The sequence below is a fragment of the Xyrauchen texanus genome, chromosome 3 (genome assembly GCF_025860055.1).
Source record: "Xyrauchen texanus isolate HMW12.3.18 chromosome 3, RBS_HiC_50CHRs, whole genome shotgun sequence".
In the NCBI taxonomy this organism is placed as follows: domain Eukaryota; kingdom Metazoa; phylum Chordata; class Actinopteri; order Cypriniformes; family Catostomidae; genus Xyrauchen; species Xyrauchen texanus.
The window spans coordinates 35,275,162-35,296,681 of NC_068278.1; the positions used below are offsets into that span (position 1 = coordinate 35,275,162).

General features: G+C 37.2%; 1 protein-coding gene across 5 annotated transcripts in view; it reads left to right on the plus strand.

Annotated features, from left to right (window-relative positions):
- garnl3 (GTPase activating Rap/RanGAP domain like 3) overlaps positions 1–21,520 on the plus strand; it is a 119,221-nt gene that overhangs the window by 59,727 nt on the left and 37,974 nt on the right. For 4 of the 5 annotated variants that reach the window (XM_052111254.1, XM_052111264.1, XM_052111272.1 and 1 more), the window contains 9 exons: positions 7,555–7,629; positions 10,134–10,233; positions 14,098–14,216; positions 14,607–14,671; positions 17,570–17,633; positions 18,054–18,080; positions 18,582–18,657; positions 18,868–18,966; positions 19,073–19,176. In XM_052111254.1, coding sequence (XP_051967214.1) covers positions 7,555–7,629; positions 10,134–10,233; positions 14,098–14,216; positions 14,607–14,671; positions 17,570–17,633; positions 18,054–18,080; positions 18,582–18,657; positions 18,868–18,966; positions 19,073–19,176 — 729 coding nt within the window. Of the gene's footprint in view, positions 1–7,554; positions 7,630–10,086; positions 10,234–14,097; positions 14,217–14,606; positions 14,672–17,569; positions 17,634–18,053; positions 18,081–18,581; positions 18,658–18,867; positions 18,967–19,072; positions 19,177–21,520 lie in introns of all 5 variants that reach the window. The other variant, XM_052111289.1, reaches the window with a different exon arrangement.

Genomic DNA, 21,520 nt, shown 5'->3' on the forward strand with positions numbered 1-21,520 from the left:
ATTATAAATCCACGTAAATGTCAGCCTTATGTGAAATACAATTTGTTCGGCCAAATGCGTGCTGGATTACAGCAGCGCGAGCACAGACACTCGAGTACGCGTTCAGGTAATCTGTATCTCACAGGTGCAGAGCATTTATTTGTTGGACTAGAGAACAGCATCTGATTTACAAAATGCTTCCAAACACAAAGATAAGGTGCAGTTTATCCTGGCTGTGTACAAAGCTGATGGTTCAAATTCATATAAGCAACAGAATTGTGCAACAGTATAGCGGACTTTAAAATGTTTAAGTCCTGCATGAATTTAATGTTTAATGAGAAAGCGTAAGACGCCTTTTGTAATATTTGGTTAACTGTGAGAGTTCACAAATGGTTATTTGTTATTTGTCAGGGCTCAGGAATAAAGAACATTTATTGCCACAGATAAGTCAAACACAATCTCAGATTAGCAGGGAATAAATTGCACAGTGAGCTATGAGCTGAAATAGCACAATAGATAGATCTTGATGATAAATGATAAAAACACATTAAAGTCGAACAAAAATAATCTCTTTCATTGCTTGCAACATGTATGCCTATTCTTAATCAATGGAAAATGCGTAATTCTGCCTGGGCAAGTTCACTTTCCATGAGGCATCAGACGCTATGCTTTATAGTAATTTTTCGGAATTATTACATTTTTAAATGATTCATAATTCTACTTGTGCAATAGCGTCTGCTCACCAGAGCAAAAGGTGGAAAAAACATTGGCTCACTGTTTAACAAGTGCTGAAAGTTTGCCAGGTGAAAAACAATCTGGAATAATGTTTAACAGTCACATTAATTCCTCTTTGCAACTTGAACTTCATCAGAATCTTGATTTGTGACACCAGCGCTGAAAAAAGCTTGATGCAGCACAACTAATGTTGAAACAGAACACAGGTGTCATGAGATGCGTTTATAAATATTAACGTTATTTTAAATTAATGCAGTGTCTAAAAAATGACATGGTCCTGAGTTGCGGCGTGGCACAAGGATCAAAGACATCCATCCAGTGCTTGTTTACATAGAAAAAACATTTAAAAACAGCACAGACACACGTGTGAACAGCCCATAACTCGCTATATAGCATACTTGGAACTGACCCGAACCTGGTCCAAAACCTGTAGGTTTGTTGGGTACCATTGGACTCAGATCGGTTGAAGAACTCACGTGCAGAATAACCGAATAGTGATTTTGATATCCGTTGAATACCGTGCACATCCCTAATAATAACGCATGTTTTTGAATCAGTTCATAATTAAAAAGTACATATAATTGGACGTGTCAGACATTGCTACAAACTATTCTTCCATCTATTTGAAAAATCCAACCAAATCTGACAAGCTTCCTGTAGCACATAAAGGTGAGCATAATTCCGTCATGGGGGGCCTCCATGGTGTACCGGCTTATGGGCCTCTCATGTCTTGATCCGTCCTTGTGTGGGATTGCGTTCAAGAAAAATAATTTGTTTTGTTAAATTTGATTAAACTGAAACTAAAAGAGCCATTTCTCATTCAACCTCCTCTGCCTTCTCTTCTCTCCCTCTTTCTGCAGGTAAATGGTATCGATTCAGTAGAGGCGATCGAGTGTTTTGTGTGTGTGTGTGTGTGTGTATGTGCATGCGTGCGTGCGTGGGTTTTGGTGGTTTACGGGGACATTTTCTTTAGGTTACTAACTGGTAATTACAAGGGTATTATGCTATAAATGTGGTTTATGAGGTAATTTGTTGTGATCCCATAATTCAAATCGCTTAAAAAACAACTTAAACGAATATGAAAATTACTATAAATGGTTAGATCAGATAGAAAAAGCTCCGTAAAGCTCAAGCGTTAAATTTTTTCGCCACCAAACGTAATTGCAAAAATAAACATTGTTTTGCAAATACACCCCCAGTCCACTGATGATTGAACAAACAGGTAGTCTCACCCCCAACTCATGCTAATAGCTGAGTCAGTTTTGTTTTGTCAAGCTGGATGACACCACATGGGTGGCTGTGGCTTAGGTGGTAGAGCGGGTCGGTCACTAATCGCAGGGTTGGCGGTTCGATTCCAGACATGACTCCACGTGCCAAAGTGTCCTTGGGCTAGACACTGAAGCCCAAGTTGCTCCCAATGGCTGGCTAGTGCCTTGCATGGCAGCTCTACCATCATTGGTGTGTGAATGTGCGTGTGAATGGGTGAATGAGATGCAGTGAAATGCACTTTGACTACTGCTAAGGTTAAAAAGGCGCTATATAAGTGCAGACCATTTACCATTCTTTGAGGCATTATTTAGTGTATGTCAAGTTATTTTCTCATACACTCACACAAAATGTCACATGTTTGACGTCACCCTTACAGTCCCTGACCTTTGACCTTTCATAAAAAGGTCCACTACTCACCAAAAGGGCATATGAAGCAGCTCGTCTGGCATTTATCCATAGCCCTCTCTGTGTGTGTGTGTGTGTGTGTGTGTGTGTGTGTGTGTGTAGTCGGGTTTATGAGGGTACTAACTGGTAATTACAAGGGTATTATGGTATAAATGTGGGTTTTAAGGACATTTCTAGTGTCCCTATAATTAAAATCACTTAAAATTATACTAAACAATGTTTTTTTTTTAAATGTAAAAATACAGAATGTTTTTTGTGAGGGTTAGGTTTAGGGTTGGGGTTAGGGGATATAATCTATAGTTCGTACCGTATCAAAATCCTTATGTCTACGGAGAGTCCTCATAAGGATAGCCACACCAACATTTGGTGCAGTGATTAAATTCCTTCCCCTGCTTCCATAAAATAAAATGACTCTAGTGTTATTTTGATGGTAATTTTTGCCTTTTTGTTATGGTCTCATTGTATATTGAGACTGTTCAGAGTTTTACAATTCACCCAAAGCACTGTTCTAGTGTGCAGACTGATTTAGATTATGGAAATGTTTCCTTTTGTTTTTCTCTCAGACTCAGATGCAGTGCTTTCTCCATTTGTGCCCCCCATCCCCTTATAATTTCCTCATCTTAGCTGTCTCTCTCTATCCCTCTCTCCCTATTGTGTGAGGCATGAGAATGCATACAGAAGCTCTCTGAAAAGATCTATTTTGTATCCCAGGTCACAATACCATTGATTCTCTCTCTCTCTCTCTCTCTCTCTCTCTCTCTCTCTCTCTCTCTCTCTCTCTCTCTCATCTATCTCTCTCTCTCTCTTTCACTCTGTCCTTTTCTCACTCTCAAGTCTTTCAATGAGTTTTGTGTTTTGAATTTGTGTTGAGTTTTTGTATATATATATATATATATATATATATATATATATATATATATATATATATATATATATATATATATATATTATTATTATTATTATTATTATTATAATTATTTTGTATTTATTTTTTACAGCAATATCTTGTATTTATGAGATATGTTAGCTTCACTTAAGTAGGATGCTTCTTAATGCATTCATTAGAGGAGACGTTGTTTATTAGAGGGGATGTTATCATGTTGTCTCTGGGGACTTGACCTCCTCCCACATCCATTTATGAACAGCAAGAAATGTATCCACAAAGCACTTTATTTTTTTACCTACCACTCTGTGTCTGAGTGTAATGGCTGTTTCCAGTTGATGAATATTCACAATATTCACTGTGCGGGCTAAAGTTTTTCACTGAGCTCTATAAAACTGATAACCAACAACACTCAACACTCAACACCCAAAACACACACACACACACACACACACACACACACACACATATATATATATATATATATATATATACACACATAAAAACACTGGAGACCAAAGGTTTGGGGTAATGTGCAAATTGGTACTTTTATTCACCAGAGTGGCATTCAAATGATCACAATGTATAGTCAGGACATTAATAACGTGAAAATTACATTTACAATTTGAAAAAACTTTATGAGAACTACTTCAAAGAGTTCTCATAAAAAAATCATCCACATGCAGCAATGACAGCTTTGCAGATCCTTGGCATTCCAGCTGTCAGTTTGTCCAGATACTCAGGTGACATTTCACCCCACACTTCCTGTAGCATTGTCATAGAAGTGGCTGTCTTGTTGGGCACTTCTCACGCACCTTACAGTCTAGCTGATCCCACAAAAGCTCAATGGGGTTAAGATCCATAACACTCTTTTCCAATTATCTGTTGTCCAATGTCTGTGATTCTTTGCCAACTCTAACATTTTCTTTTTTTCTGTTTCAAAAGCTTTTTCTTTGCAATTTTTCCCATTAGGCCAATGAGTCACTGTTGTACATGAAACTGGTGTTGAGCGGGTAGAATTCAATGAAGCTGTCAGCTGAGGACACGACGTGGTGTCTATTTCTCAAACTAGAGACTCTGATGTACTTATCCTCTTGTTTAGTTGTACCTGTGATCTTCCACATCTCTTTCTGTCTTTGTTAGAGACAGTTGTCCTTTGTCTTTGAAGACTGTAGTGTACACCTTTGTATTAAATATTCAGTTTTTTGGCAATTTCAAGTGTTGTTTAGACTTCATTCCTCAAAACAATGATTGACTGATGAGTTACTAGAGAAAGCTGTTTCTTTTTTGCCATTTTTGACCTAATATTGACCTTAAGTCATGCCAGTATATTGAAGACTCAAAACTCAAAAACAAACAGAAAGACAAAGTTAAGCTTCATTTAACGAACCAAATAGCTTTCAACTGTGTTTGATATAATGGCAAGTGATTTTCTTGTACCAAATTAGTAATTTAGCATGATTACTCAAGGAAAAGGAGTTGGGGCGATATCTGCTGGAAATGGGGCCTGTCAAGATTTGATAAAAAATTACTTTTTTCAAATAGTGATTGTGCTGTTTTTACATCAGTAATGTCCTGACTATACTTTGTGATCAGTTGAATGCCACTTTGGTGAATTAAAGTACCAATTTCCTTATGTATATATAGGTACCGATCAGCCACAACATTAAAACCACTTGCCTAATATTGTATAGGTCCCCCTCGTGCCGCCAAGCACAAACCCACAACAATCATGCCACGGTCCAAATTACTGAGATCAAATTTTTTTCCCTTCCTGATGTTAATGTGAAAATTAACTGAAGCTCCTGACCTGTATCTGCCTCACGCTTGGCTGATTAGATAATCGCATGGATGATTGTGGTGCCAGATGGGCTGGTTTAAGTATTTCTGTAACTGCTGATGTCCTGGAATTTCATACACAACAGTCTCTAGAATTTACTCCGAATGGTGCCAAAAACAAAAAACATTCAGTGAGAGAGGCTGGTCTGTGGATGGAAACAATATGGATATATTTTTTATACCCAAAAACAACTTTACACATTGTTCTTTAGGATTACTCAGTACATACCTACGTTTAGAGAGAGCAGGTGTCTTCCTGGAATGTTCTGCATGGACATTTGACTTTCCCAGACCAAGGCAGACCATCTGCCACACACACACACACACACACACACACACACACACACACACACACACACACACACTAGACTAAAACAATAGCTATCTTACATGCTTACAGCCAGTCTCTTTAGTGGCAGCGCACCTGCAGTCTGTTTTTAGCTGTGTAGTCTGCCAGATACAAAGAAAGGGAAGAGAGAGAGAGAGAGAGAGAGAGAGAGAGACCAACAGGTGGAGAAGAAAGGTAGGAGAAATGTGAGGAGGAAAAAAAGTGACTGAAGAAAAATTAAATGGGAGAGGTTCCGTGTTCTGTTGCCTAGCAACTAACATTGTTCCATCTGGGGGGATGTTGCAGTTTTACAGCAAAGACAAGATTACGTCATGTCAGGTGCGAATGATTGTCACACACACTCATTTGTTCAGACTGACTTTCACTAAAACTACTTCTCTTACAGATTCCTTTGCATACAGTGTAACTTGCAAAACACACTTATATGCATGCATACACACAAACACACATAGATCAAGTGATCAATAGTACACACACAGAAAACACCAAACAGAGATCACTTCTCTGTAATTGGTGTATCTGATTGTGTAAAGGCTTCATTTAAACAAAATAATCAGTGTATTTGTTGAGTTTATATCACAGCAGTAGTCACATGCTGCCTTTGTCTCTCTCTCTCTCTCTCTCTCTCTTGTTCTGTCTTTTTTAAACCTTCTCTTGATTATCAGTTCTAAACATGTTTAAAGGGATAGTTCACCCAAAATGTTTTATTCTCTCATCATTTACTCACCCTCATGCCATCCAAGATGTGTATGACTTTCTTTCTTCTGCAGAACATAAACAAAGATTTTAAATTGTGGCCAGAACTTTGAATCTTCAAAAGTCATATAAAGGCAGAATAAAAGAAATCCATAAAACTCCAGTGGTTAAATTCATATAATCTGAATCGGTATTATAGGTGTGGGTGAAAAACAGATAAATATTAAAGTCCTTCTTTTCTTTAAATCTCTAACTTTCACCAGCCCTGACCAGTAAGTGGAATATTTGCAACATATGCAAAATGCCAAAAAACAAAAAGAAGAAAAAGTATGTACAACTTAAAGTGAAAGTTGAGATTTATGGTAAAAAAGGACTTAAATAATGCTCTGTTTCTCACAACTACCACAACTATCATATAGCTTCTGAAGATATGGATTAAACCACTAAAGTTGTATGGATTTCTTTTATGCTGATTTATGTGACCTTTGGAGCTTCAAAGATCTGGGCACTATTCACTTGCATTGTAAGGACCTACAGAGCTGAAATATTCTATTTAAAATCTTTATTTGTGTTCTGCAGAAGAAAGAAAGTCATACACATCTGGAATGACATGAAGGTGAGTAAATAATGAGAGAATTCAAATTTTGGGATGAACTATCCCTTTAATAGAGATTTAATAGTTATTTTTTAACATAATTAAATCAACTAGGATACAGTAGGTTACACTAACAAAACTAGTTCAGGTAGAAATAGCTTTTTTTTCAGTGTACATGTAAACACAGTGGGGTCCAAAAGTCTGCAGTGGAAACTCTTTTGGCTTTCATTGTTCAAATTTTATAATTTTCTTTGCATTATAAATTATATTATAAGCATAAACATTTGAGTGTTAAGTTTAATTTAAAAGGATTTTTAAAAAAAATGTAGGATGTCTTAGTGTCTGGTTTGTTCCTCTTTTGCTTGAATGACAGGATGCAGTAGGGTTGGCATGGACTATACAAGTTTGTGCAAAACCTGATGATCCATGTTATTTCAGCAGGGTTTGAGAATGTTCCGAAGAGCATCTTGTGTGCTTCAACGTAATTTCGTACTGAGTAGTTAACATGGTCAATGTCACAGATTGGCTTACATTTGACTAGTGCAATAGCGCAGAATCTGAAATATTTGTTATTCATTGTGTCATGTCATAATGTTTCTATGCTTTAAATTTTTGAAAATCCTAAATATTTCTGTTTATTTCCAAGTTTAATTGCATTTTTCAATGTGGTCTCAGAATTTTGGACCCCACTGTATGTATATGCAAGATATGTATAGTAGTTGTTTTATGCAAGCTGTATTCTGTTATATCTTCCTGATGATTCAGGGGCTCTCACATTCATGATGTATCTGTCTGTCTCCTCAGCTCATCTCCAGTGATGCAGATGGGGCCATACAGAGAGCAGGGAGATTCAGAGTGGAGAACGGTTCACTAGATGAGGTGAGATACCCATTCACATACATTCTGAAATGTATGTGTTTATGTATGTATGAGTGACTGTACTGCAAGACTGGAATCACATATTTGTTATTGGGGAAACCAAGTGTAATAGTTAAAGTATCAGCTTTTCAAAAAACCGAAAAGTGTCTACCAGTAGTCTGAATATTGGGCAACACACGTCAGCCTCAATCTGTCTATATTGGTTACGGATCTGGTGTACCGTGTTTGTGAATGTGCTGAATTGTAATGGACCCAGAAGTGTTCGAAAAGTATTATGAAAATTGCGAGGCTAAAGGTTAAACAGCACTACCATTGTTGAAGTTCTCATTGCTTCAGCAAGGTTGTGATCTATTGCACATGCATATTGATGGCTGTGAGTTCAAGCCAGTGTAGCACTGGAGCCACGGGGGCGATACAATTTATTATAATACATGCGTAAGAAGTAAGGGTGAGCAGAAAAAGCAACACAGATTAAAAGAAGTAGGAGGAAAGATGATAAAGAGAAGTAGATAGAGAGAACACATTTATTCATCTTGTGGCAGTGAGTAACGAACCAAAACTGCCTGCTTTTGTTTTTGTGCGCGCGTCTGTAGGTGTTTCAATGAAACACACGCATCAGTAAAAACAGCAATCCAAGCCAATTGATTCAATTCTCTCTCTCTCTCTCTCTCTCTCTCTCTCTCCCTCCCTCTATCCACTTGTCCTTTTCATCTCATGCTCAGACAGTAGCTATGACAACTCCCTATGTTTTATCCCACCAAAACAGACCTCTGATTGGTTGTTAATGATTTAGGTTGATTTCACTCCATAGTGATCAAGGTTCCTGAATCTTGGAGTATGTATATGCATGGGAGATTGTTGCTTGTGTCCTGTTGTTTTCGTTGAGGTGTTTACAACTTGTCTGCCTGAAAATATCAATTCACATGTGTTGAAACATGACTGGATTGATAATTTGTTGAATGTTTTAGAGCAAAGAAATGCCAGACATGTTTTATGTGTAGCAGGGTTTTCAGCAAAGTTATTCAGGTGTGGTGGCATCATATAAATTCTGAGTTTGCATGAGCTCCCTGACTGCATGCAAAAATAAGCATACAATGCAACATGCTGTTAATTTATTCTCAATTGTGATAGATCTTTTTAATATGCCAGTCGAACTGGGATACTTTTCCCAGATAATCATTAGCCAAATATGGTCGAAAGTTTTATCTATACCAACATAGTCATTTTGTGTTTCCGGAAACGGTAGTTCAAACAAGCATTCGCAAACTGCATTACAAAGTTGTATGGTTGGAACTACAGCTCTACACCTGTGGTGTAAAGGCAAACCACACTATTGCTATTTATTTTATCTGTCGCATTTACACAGTGCATTCCGCTTTTGTGTCTTTAGCAGCTTTCTTGATTTAAACAGCTTTCTGGAGTACGTGTAAATTAGCTTTTATCATTTAAAATCTCCACCATTAAAATTAAAATGACTCCACCACGCTCTATATTGTTGAACCAATGTGATTCGAACAATGGATGTGCGACATAGTTACTACAGTTTCGGGAAACAGTCTTGACTAGCTATGTCTCTAACGATGCACTGTACTATAGTGGTTTAGCAGTGAGTTGCATCATTGTATGGGAAATGCACCCCAGATCAGCAGATCAGTCTGAATCAAACACAGGAGTCACACAGGAGTCATTGGACTGAATCTCATTGAATCGGCTCAAATGACACACTCCCTCACTGAACACAGAATATTATGTCAGTTATTATGAATTGAGAACTGTCACTGTTTTATTTTTATGTTAAACATCCAAATTTGATAGGTTAATGAAACGGAAATCAGTGCAGCTGTAGCTATGACAACTCCCTATGTTTTATGCCACCAAAACATACCTCTGATCTGGTAACCTACAATTGTGTATTTCTGCTTGTTCCAAACCATTTAAAAAATGGTTGGTGTAACCAAATGTAGTTAAGTTGATTCAGACATGTTAAATAATATTTGACTTGAATAAAACTAGTTAATTTAGATGCTACAACATGAGGCACATTTTAGGTGAACATCTTTTCCTTTTACAGTGAAAACCTGCTATTGTTACCTCAAGGATCTACTTGAAATTCTATTTTATCTAACCCCAAAAAAATTGACTTTATTTGTCAGAGATCTAATTTGTCAGATACATTTGTACATTTAATTTTACACTGTAGTTAACAGAGTTTCAGAAATGTGTTAAAATAAGTGCTATTTTGAGAATAAAATATAATTACATGTCAGAAATATTTTTATTGTTATTGTTTAGCATGTTGTTAGGCCCAATTTCTGTCATTCCCCCACTGCAAAAAAGAAAAGACAAACGGAAACACTGCCATGTCATATGTGTTTGCATGTATATGTGTGTCCTATGACAAAGCTAATGGGCGTAAATGACATGAGCATTAATGCACTTATGGGTTTTGACATACAGTATATAGGTATCTGATGAGTTACCTCCTTGGTGGGGCTTTTCTGCAGACCTCTGACTATACGCCTGGAACATGGAGGAGAACTGACGTCCATTTGGAGAACCCAGAGTACCACACCAGATGGTTTTTCAAGTACTTCCTGGGAAAAGGTGGGATTTCTACTGCCAGATGTCAAGTATGCTTTATGTGTTTTCTCTCTCTCTCTCTCACACACACACACACACACAACACACACACACACATTTATTAACAAGACATACCTCTACCACAGCACAGATTTCCTTGCATTACTAAAGGTAGCAGATACAATTTTCATACACATTTCACATTTGCGTACTCTATATACACATTTCATATAATACACTCAATAATCGATATAGATAACAGCGCCTCCTCCAACCTCTAGGCTTCCTATTACACATGATACAGACCAATACCTTGCTAACAATCATGCTTTCTTTTTATTTAGCCCAACAATCTGTAACACACACACAAGCATGCACACACAACCACTGGACCAAGTCTGCAAGTCTGGACCTGCATTTGTCCATGCAGGAAAGCACAGGTCCACTCAGATTTGATCAACACGGATTAATAAAGAACAGAAATGTGGCCCAGTTTTTAAAAAATCGAATTCTGTGAGATTTTGCGTTTATTAAACTGTACAAATAAGAAGAACTTGTGAATAATGTAAGACAAAGTTAGAATAATTGATGTAAATCATTTATGAATAGTTTAAGGGGAAAACATGTAAGTAATTGAGCAATGTTTGCGAAAAGTAGGGCTGAAAATTGAGAAACAGTTCTTGTAAAAAAAATTGTGGAACCAAATAATTTTCATGAATTATTCTTTTAGTTGTTCTTGAGTGCCTGCATTATTCCACTGATGCCTGATTCACAAACAAAGAACTCTTCTAAATCAGTTATTTTTGATGATTTGTTTTATTTATTTATTTTTTCAAAAAGATTCACAAATCAGTTATCAGACATCTTATCAGTTAAATCGGTCTAACATCTCAGTCACTCACTGGCCACATTTACATGCACCCTCATCATGCGATTATAAATAGAATAGTGTAAATAGAACACTGCGATTATTTTTTGCAATTATGCTAATTATCAGAGTAAGATATGTGAAGTTCTTGCTTTACACAGGCATGTAAACACTTTAATCAGACTTCTTCCACTCTGACCAAAGTGCGTCTGTGCCAGATGGATGATGTTACGCTCAAGCACAGGTTCCTAAACTCCGCGGAACAGAAAAAACTGCTTTGTGTAAAATGGCAGTTCCTTGCAGAATCTACAGCTCCACGGCATAAGGAAATATATTTTCCCGAATTGTTTACCTGAATTGAATGTTGGCGAGATAAAAAGGCTGCAAAATAATGGCAAGGAGACACGTCTTTCTAATGAGTTTGTCCTCGTGGGCGGAACACAAAAACATCCAGCGTGTACAGTGTTGTCCAATTCACACACAAATTACCCTTATGAGCCGATTCTTTTTAGTGAATCAAAACAGACAGACCAACAAGTGTAGTCCGACAAACAAATTACTCTTATAAACTGTTTCTTTTTGGTGAATCAAAACCGACAGCACATCCAGTGTAGTAAGAAATGACTCTTATGAACCAGTTCAATCATTCAAAAAGACTCAAACTGACTCATTTTCCTTATGCCAAGTTAAAGATACAAATTTGCATGTTTTATATTATGTATGAATTTATATATATATAAAAAACATTAAAACATCACATTCTCTGCGAAGTAGAGTAAATGGCATTGAAGTGATTTGCCCAAATCAGGCAAAAATCTTAAACTGATTATTACTTATACTGTGATTGTTGCAATAATCAGAGTATTGGTGTACATGAAAATGTAACCACTGAAACGGTTGACGCGGTTCTCGACTTACTCATTCAACTGCATGTTATTAATTTTGTTAATGTCCAATTTGAAAATAACCAATATTTATGTGTAATGATGTCTCACAAAAAAATTCTGTTATAATTGACTGGTTGTTCAAATGACAACGTGTAGTTGTCAAGTTGAGATAAACATTCACAAGTTTTGTTAAATGGTGTTTAAAAAAACAGAAAATATGTTTCCAGTTATTAGGGGACTGCTTCATTAAAAGGGCTAAAGAAGTAGTTAATGGAATCATTGAAGAACTGAAATTGGAACCAGAATTGTGAAATTCCTTACAATTCCTATCCCTATGTCAAAGTATGCTGAATAAAATTGTTTCAGTTCACATACCCACAAACATATCTTTCTCATGCCATACACTTCATCGTTCTCTGTTTCTCTTCCTGTCTTTCTTTATCTCTTTTCCACACAAATACAAACACACACCATGCACTGTTATTCCTACACACATTATGGGGGCAGATGCTGTATTGTGTCTCTTTAATTGATTTAGATCTCTACAAATATCTTTCTCATTCAATCCCTCTCTCTCTCATTAAATGAGAGAGGGGCAGAATATGCTACAGAGGAAGGATGGAGATACAGAAGCAGAGCAGATCTTGTCTTCTAATTGGATTTAAGCCTCTTTTTTGTATTCTGACTGTAAACCTGGACTGTCTCAGTCCAAAATATTCTCCACACACATCTCTTCCTTCCTCTCTCCCTCTTCTGATGCTTCAGAAAAAGAGCTAAATAAACATGCCTCTTCACTGTCAAGTCTCTGAGGACAGTTTAAATTGAGATATTTAAATGGCCACAGTGTTGTGGTATATAAGGACCATTGTGCAAGGAGAACATCAAAAAGCTCAAGGCAGAAGTTATTCTTCTGTTAAAAAAAAAGACAAAAATGTTCAAGTTGAGGAACAGTTGTTATTATTGCAAGTAGACAAGTCTTCACGAAGTGGCTAATTTTGTTAAATTATTTAGACTTGTACTTGTGTAATACACATAGTATTTAAGAAGTTACTACAACTTATAAAATACATGTTTAGCCTATTTTCATGATTTATTCATTTCAATTGAATAACAAATTTCCATTTTGAAGAAAATGTTATTAATAAAACTTGCATGTTTTAAGATTTATACATTTTATTTAGTTAAAGATTAGGGCATTAAATATCTTTCATTCACTCATCCTCCACAGTATTAATCGGCCAGAAGACTGTGGGTATTGTTACAGGAATTGTGAAACCGTTTTCATGATTCACGTCAGCATCAAGCGCTGCTTTGAACTCCATATGAAAAGCACTTGCAGACAAACGTCTCATTCTGCGTTTTGGTGATAGTTAAGACTTGGTATGATTCTGTGAAAATTAAATTGTGCCTTACTTAGGCAGAAAAATACTTGATTTCTGTCACAAGTTCCATCTAGGCTTGTTTTGTTCAACAAATAGGTGTGTGCGTCAGTATAATGACTCTGGGCAGACATACCGCAAATGTTCCATCCTTCCAACCAGTTTTTATGCTGGTTTATGCTGTATTAACGGTAAATACGTTAATCATGATTAAGAAAAATTAACGTTAAACTTTTTTTATTTATTGCATTTTGACAGCTCTATAAAATAGTAATGTGATTTTAGTAGTAAGTTAATACAATTTTATATTTTTAATTACTTACACTCAGCAATTTGTACAACATTTGTTAGTAAACATAAATTCTTGATAAATTCTTTATTCTTAAGTTTCTGTTTCCTTAATGGGACAGTTCAACCGAAAATTTAAATTCTGTCATAATTTATTTACCCTCATGTTGTTCCGAACTCTTATGACTTTCTTTCTTCCATGGAACACAAAAGGTGATGTTAAGCAGAGTGTTTCATTTAGTCCCAATTTTCTTTCATGGTTTGTAAAATAAGCAATGAAAGTGAATTGTGACTGAGGCTAACATTCTGCCTTACATCTCCTTTTATGTTCCATAGAAGAAAGAAAGTCATACGGGTTTAGGAACAACATGGTGGTGAGTAAATGATGACAGAATAAAACATTTTTAGGTGAAATATCCCTTGAAGTCCATCTGTCCTGATTGTTTGCCCTGTATTCTCAATTTAGTCCATCAGAACTATGTGGGAACAGATGCAGAGAAGAACCCATTCTTCCTGTCTGTGGTCCTGTCAGACCAGAACAACCAGAGGGTCCCACAGTATCGAGCCATCCTCTGGCGCAAGATGGTGAGTCAAACAATTACAGGTAAAAGCATGTGTGTATGTCAGTTTTAGTTCTTGCCCTGGTTCATGTAAGCAGTGACTCACATGATAGATTGGCATCTTCCTGAAGTGGCACTGAGCTGTTTGGCTCTATTGCCTGAAAGGCCAGTGTTAAGAATGAATGCGTAGATCAATGAAAAAACATCCGCGTCCACTGAGTAACAGATTGACATGGTATTAATATGTTACAAACTTTCCAATGAGTACCAAGGTCTCAGTTGTAAAACAACTCTGTGTTATAGCATCCAGAAATGTTGGCTTGCTTTCATATTATGACGTATTTATTCTTGTATACTTTGTGCATGCTTCAAGGCACCTTTTTTTCTAATTTGTAAATTTACCCTCCCTCTTTAGGGTACTTTAAAAATCAGCCTTCCATACAGTCCGACAAAAACACTATCAGTCAAATCTATATTAAGGTAAGTCTCCAAACTAGCCTCCAAAAGGGATCTCCAAAAGGGGGTGGGGGGTCCCCCTTTTGGTGAAATTCAATATCTCGATATTTAAAAGGGTGTAATTTGGGACTTTACTATTTGCACAGTGTAAAAAGCAACAGAAAGCATCTTCTTTGCACTAAGTGCAAATAATGTTAGATGTTATTTGCACTCCTTATTAAATACTAATATACAGTATAGGGGTATTTTTATTGTGTTTATTTAGACACCCTACACCTAACCCTAACCTTACCTTACAAATATACACCATGGTAATAGTAACCACAAAATTATACATGGTTAGCATATTAACACCATATTACTATAACATGGTTAATTGCATTAAAACTATGGCTTCCATCAAAAAACTTGGTTACTACAATATTACTATAGTAAAACCATGGTTAATTTTACCTGGATCAATCTTTTCTCTCAACTGCCCATCATTTACCGTGACCAAATCACTGCGAGGCAGTCAACCTTTATATTCATTTGTATTTATTATATATATATAAGTAGTATTAAAGGAAATATTAAGTGTGGAAACATGAGGGGGCCTGGGTAGCTCAGCGAGTAATGACGCTGAATACTAGGGCTGCACGATTTGGGGAAAATGTCATATTGCGATTATTGAGGCTAATATTGCGATATGCGATTGCGACATAATAAACAAATGGTAACATGAGTCAACTTGCTTGGTTATCAAGGAAAATGTACAAATAGATTACTGATAATGCTGAAATGTGTATTTCTCAAATCAAACAAACAAACTAGCAACAACAACTATAAATGCAGTGTTTTCAAATGTAAATATTTTTACAAAATTAAATAATAACATCTTTGCATTACTGCAAACTTGCAAAACTATTTTCTCAATATTACACCTAAATAAAATAGAACAATAAATAAGAACATACAAATTGTCATGAAAATAAGATTGTCCAAACAAACAGGGACATTTAAGCAGGATGTAATATGCACTTTGTATAAACCCTTTTGAAAAGGAAACTGGATATAAAAGTGTGGTTCACTCAAACCACTAAAACTGTTGTTGCTGTTGTGTGTGTTTTCTTTTTTTTTAAATGACCAACTGGTATTTCCAAATCCTCTTTCTAAAAAGTTCTACTTATTGCTGGTACCTCTTGTCCAGTGTGTGAATCATGTCTCTTTATATCTCTGTTAAGACTTGTCATATGGCGTGACACTCGCAAACACATCTGTAATTGTGCTTTGTTTTATTTGGCTTACTGGGCTTTTTAATGTAGTTTTAGTCAATGAAAACTGTTGACATTTTAGTCATATTTTAGTAACATTTAGTCATATTTATATTTTAGCCACTGAACACTGTAAACATTTTAGCCATAAGAGTATTTTTGATAAGCATTTGTCAATCTTGTCTATCCAAAACCTATATAAATATATATTTCACACACTCACACAACATTTTATTGGTGTCATTTTAGTGTTATTTTTCACATAAGATTGACCTTATCATGATGATCTCATCAATGATGCTACACGTTGCAAGCCGCAGACAGTGGGGTTGAGAGAGGAGCGTCTCCGTGTTAGAGACACCGGAAACTCACATGACATGACCGCACGTGCCACTCCCTAAACTGAGACTGACTGGTCATCTTTTTATTAGCGGTGTAGAAAATGGGTAAACAGCTCTCAGAGAGAATGGGCTGTCACATCCACACATGCACTTATTTATTTAATATAATCGCAGCATTTTGCCATCATATAATCGAACAGGCTGACATCGCGATTGCGATATGATTAATCGTGCAGCACTACTGACTACCATTCCTTGAGTCACGAGTTCGAATCCAGGGCATGCTGAGTGACTCCAGTCAGGTCTCTTAATCAACCAAATTGGCCTGGTTGCTATGGAGGGTAGAGTCACATGGGGAAACCTCCTTGTGGTTGCTATAACCCGAATTCAGGAGAGTCACTGCACCACCACAAGGACTTAGAGCGCATTGGGATTTGGGCATTCCAAATTGGGGAGAAAAGGGGAGAAAAGAAAAAAAGAGTGTGAATATGATGGGAAAAATTGGACAAAAGGGAATTGAACCCGGGTCTTCCACATGAAAAAAGTATTTTAACACCGTCTTTACACACTACGCCGTCACACAAAACATGGGGGCGCAGTTTGTCTTCAATTTGTGTTTCCACCAGAATGCAAATAGTCTCTGTTTTTTTAACCATAAAGGAACCATCATTTGTAACCAAAGAGCCATGGTTGCTAATTAGATCTTAATACAGTCAAATCTTGATGAAAAAATTATCAAGACATTTTTCCTTACTATTTTTTACTACAATAACAGAAGGATGGGTTACATATTTCATTTATAGGCACCACGATTACAATACATAATAGAGCTTTATTTACCAACTTAATCATTTTAATATATAAAAATGCCAAGTATAGGACTTCTGTGAACATTTCTGAGTGATAACGGGAACAAATTGTTGAATCAGAGTTTTGATTCAGTTAATTAAAAGGATCAGTTTCAACTGGCTCACAGAAATGAATCAAATCAACACTAACACCATTTTTGCAACTTACATTTATATAACAGATGCTATTAAAAAATCTCTGTCTTAATGATTTCATACTCACCAGTCGCAAGACATGGTTATGAAACTAGTTCAATGACATGCTTTTTAGGAAAATTTATTAATTCAGAAATAAAAAGCACATTAAAATTGATAAAATATTCAAGATGTTGCTTGATATTATATCTCCACACATGATATACTGTATCACCCAGGCCTTGTACACACACTAACAACATGAATTGAATAGATTAAAATGCATTTATTTTGCAATCCATCCTATTAATTTGCTTTTATCAATCCTTTCCTCCTCCCCACCAGTGCCATGAATGTGGATCGTTTTGAGAAGGGCCCGAGGGAGATCCTTAATCCAGAGATTCAGAAGGTGCCACCTACACACACCTGTCAATCAGCTCTCGCGTGTACTGTGTTCTGTGAATTACTGTCTATTTCTAGTCTGTTTTGTTTTTCTTCAGCTTCATAATCACTTTAGAATTCAAAGGCAAGACACTGTCTTCCGGCATTGAATGCTATTGCTCTAGAGAGCTTTCTTTTGTGAAATTGCATGCTGCTAATCAAAGGCCATTTTCAGTTGCTTTCAGATATTTGAATGAATGTAGAGTCTATAAAGTCTGTTCAACTTACACTAGTAGTGCTCTGAATTGATGTTTGGAAATGTAACCCTGTTGGGAACAGATTTTTTGATTACTTGTTTTTTTTAATGTGCATTGTTTTTGATTTTTAATGTGTATTGTGCCGAGTTATTAAATACATTTTGATCTAAATGGCTTTTTATTGTTGTCAGGACTTACTGGTGTTGGAAGAGCAAGAGGTGTGTACTGTTAAATGTGTGTATGTGTCTTAATTCATGTATATGTGGTTTATGGAAAAAATATTTTAAGTAATATTGACTATAATGGAAGATACAGTTCTCTATGACAGTGAAAACACGTGTACGCATAACATTAAAAGGATAGTTCATTCAAAAATGACAATTCTCTCATAATTTACTCACTCTCATGCTGTTCTAAACCCAAATGATTTTCTTTCTTCTGTGGAACACATCGAGAAGTTAGGCAGTGTGTTAGTCTCAGCCATTTACTTTCATTACATCTTTTCCCATGTAATTAGAGTGAATGTTGACTGAGACTGTCAATCTACTTAACATTTACTTTTGTGTTTCATGGTAGAATGAAAGTCATATTGGTTTAAAACAGTGGAAGGGTGAGGAAATGATGACATTCATTTTTGGGTGAACTGTCCCTTTAAATATGTTACACTGGTGTGTGTATTTCTAACTCAGAGTTTGTGTTTTTGTTTGTATGTTTTACAGGGCAGTGTAAACTTTAAATTTGGTGTTCTTTATGCCAAAGATGGACAGTTGACAGATGATGAAATGTTTAGCAATGGTAAGTACAGAAGCATTTATAATACTCATCTATCATGAATATTTCTCACTCAGTAGTCATCCATTATTAATATTTCTATATGAACAGCATATGTTGCCTCCATATACTCCCTTGATGTCTATAGAACATTACATTACCATATGCAGAGTTTGTCTGAAGACATTGTTTGTGTTGTATTTGTGCAATTATTTTTATTTATATATTTTTCAGAAACAGGAAGTGAGAGCTTTGACAAATTTTTGAATCTCCTTGGTGACACAATCTGTCTGCAGGGCTGGGCCGGTTATAGAGGAGGACTTGACACTAAGAGTAGGGACAAACGCATACTCATGTTTTCAAATGAACTGAAGAATAAATCATATTTTGGTTGATTTTTCAACTGAATTTTGCTCTTTTACTTTCTCTCACTTTCTAGATGACACTACAGGAATGAATTCCATTTACACAGTCTATCAGGGTCATGAACTCATGTTCCACGTTTCCACCATGCTACCTTATTCTAAAGAGAACAAACAACAGGTACGTTGCAGGACACACACTGACCTATAGGAAAGATAAATCACATATGATATCTCATTACTTCTAAACAGCAATTTCGATTTGCTTTAGTCTCCTGCCTCTTAGATTTTTCTTCCATGTAAAAGACCATGTGTCTCCCCTCAGAAGAGATTTTAACAAAGACAAACAATACTTAGGTTGGACCCACTTTTTTAATAGGTGTCTTTACTACAGTGTACTTAAGCATTAAATGCAATGTACTTATTATGTACAAAAGTATTGTTGCATTGTACTAATTAATTTATCTGTATTTAACCTCCTGAGAACCCCATGTGATTGCTGTGTTTATTTTCTATTTCCTTTTATATTTGTAACTAGTAACACCTCATAAGCAAGCAAAAAAAAAACTATTCCTAAAACGTAATGTCCGCATAAGTGGACAGTGGGATTAAGTTATGACACTTTAAATAATACCAAGCTATAGAAAGTCAGATTCTTTTTTCATCAAATTGTTTATTATGTTTCCAGGAGTGTTGCTTATTCATGTTTTTGAGACATTACAGCTGATTTTCAGTAAAGCTGAATAAATCATTCAAATTATAAGCATCATCCAATCACTGCCAACCATGCTAAAATAAAATATAGCTATGAATCTATGTACTAATTACAATTGTCCCATGTCTGCAAACATGTTGAGTGGTCCAAACATCATCTGCAGCCTGAAACAACTTTTGATTGGATTCTAGGAATGAATGCACTTAGCTGCATAGAAAGCTATAGGATGCTCCCTTGCTCCCTATTGATATTCTATCGCCATACATTATATACTGTATCACCCAGGCCTAGTACACACACTAACAACATGAATTGAATAGATTAAAATGCATTTATTTTGCATTCCATCCTATTAATTTGCTTTTATCAATCCTTCACTGAGCTCAGAACAGTTTGAAATGCACTTTATTTTCATCCTAACTCATTCATCCTAAAGCCATTTAAAGCAAAAATGTTCAGCTTTTGGATGAACCCATTTATTCTCAGTGTGAAAATGAACAGTAAATACACACCGATAAGACACAACATTAGAACAACCTGCCTAATATTGTGTAGGTCCCCATCGTTTCTTCAAAACAGCACCAACCTACATCTCAGAATAGCATTCTGAGATTATATTCTTCTCAACACAATTGTACAGAGCGGTTCTCTTACGAGAGGTTCTCTCGTATTGCGTAAGCTAGCTTACGCTACGGGAAAGATTCATCTTTTCTGAGATATTGAAGCCAAAAAATTATCCTTAATTTTGTATCCATTGTCAACGCAGTGCAGCAGGTGCATACCTTGAGCGGGCTAGCTAGCGAGCTCATTGGTTGCTCTGCGGCAACTACTAGACGAACTTGAGTGAACTCGCGTCCAATGACAGGCGCCCGCGCCGTCACTGTATCAAAGCCCGCCAGAATGGGCGTGGCTAGAGTGCATATAAGCGTAAGTTCGTAGGCTGGAACCCTGATTTTCATCTATTCAGCGAAGCTCTTCGCATCTCTGAACTGCAGAAGCCGCGTCGTCGTTCGAGGGGCATCTAGCAAGCTTGGACAGCGCTCGAAGAAGCCTGCTGTCTTCGCCACCTTCAGCCATCCTGCGAGCTACGCCATCCGGCGACGTATCCTTTTTAGAGCAAGCTAGTTCCTCAGTGAACTTCACAAAAAGAGCAACGAGCGTCTTTTTAAAGATGCTTCGCACCACCTGCGCCTCATGCCGCGCCCCTCTCAGCGCCGAGACCGCCACCTCATCTGCGCTCTCTGCCTGGGACTGGAACATGCAGAGCTCGCCCTCGCTGACGGCGGATGCGACCTCTGCGAGGAGCTTCCGATGTCGACCCTGCGGGCTCGACTCGAAGCACTCAAAACCGAAGCCGCCGCGCCGCCTTTCGTTTCGGCGTGCAGAAAGAAGCGCCGCTCCCAAAGGCTGCCGGAACCGGTGTTAGAAGCGACTACCTTGCCGGAGCCTCTCCCTCGAGCCTCGCTTTCACCCTCCCCGCCCCCCCGGGACGCGTAGTTGCCGCCGAGCGGCCACAATGTTGCCATCTCGGATGACGAGGCGGAGGATAAGGGCTGCTGTTCCATCATGGCTTCGGACAGCGAGGAGTGGTCAGGCTCCCAAGCCTCCTCCTCGGCCCAGGATTCCAGCAGGACCTGCGCCGGAGTCGAAGAAGAACTAACGCGCCTCCTCACACAGGCCGTCGACCGCCTCGGGCTCGAGTGGTCACCGCCCTCTGAGCAGGCTCCCAACAGACTCGACGGCTGCTTTCTTCAGAGCTGTCGCCGAGCAAACATGCCTTATGTGTAGAAAATGTGCCCACAATCCAGTG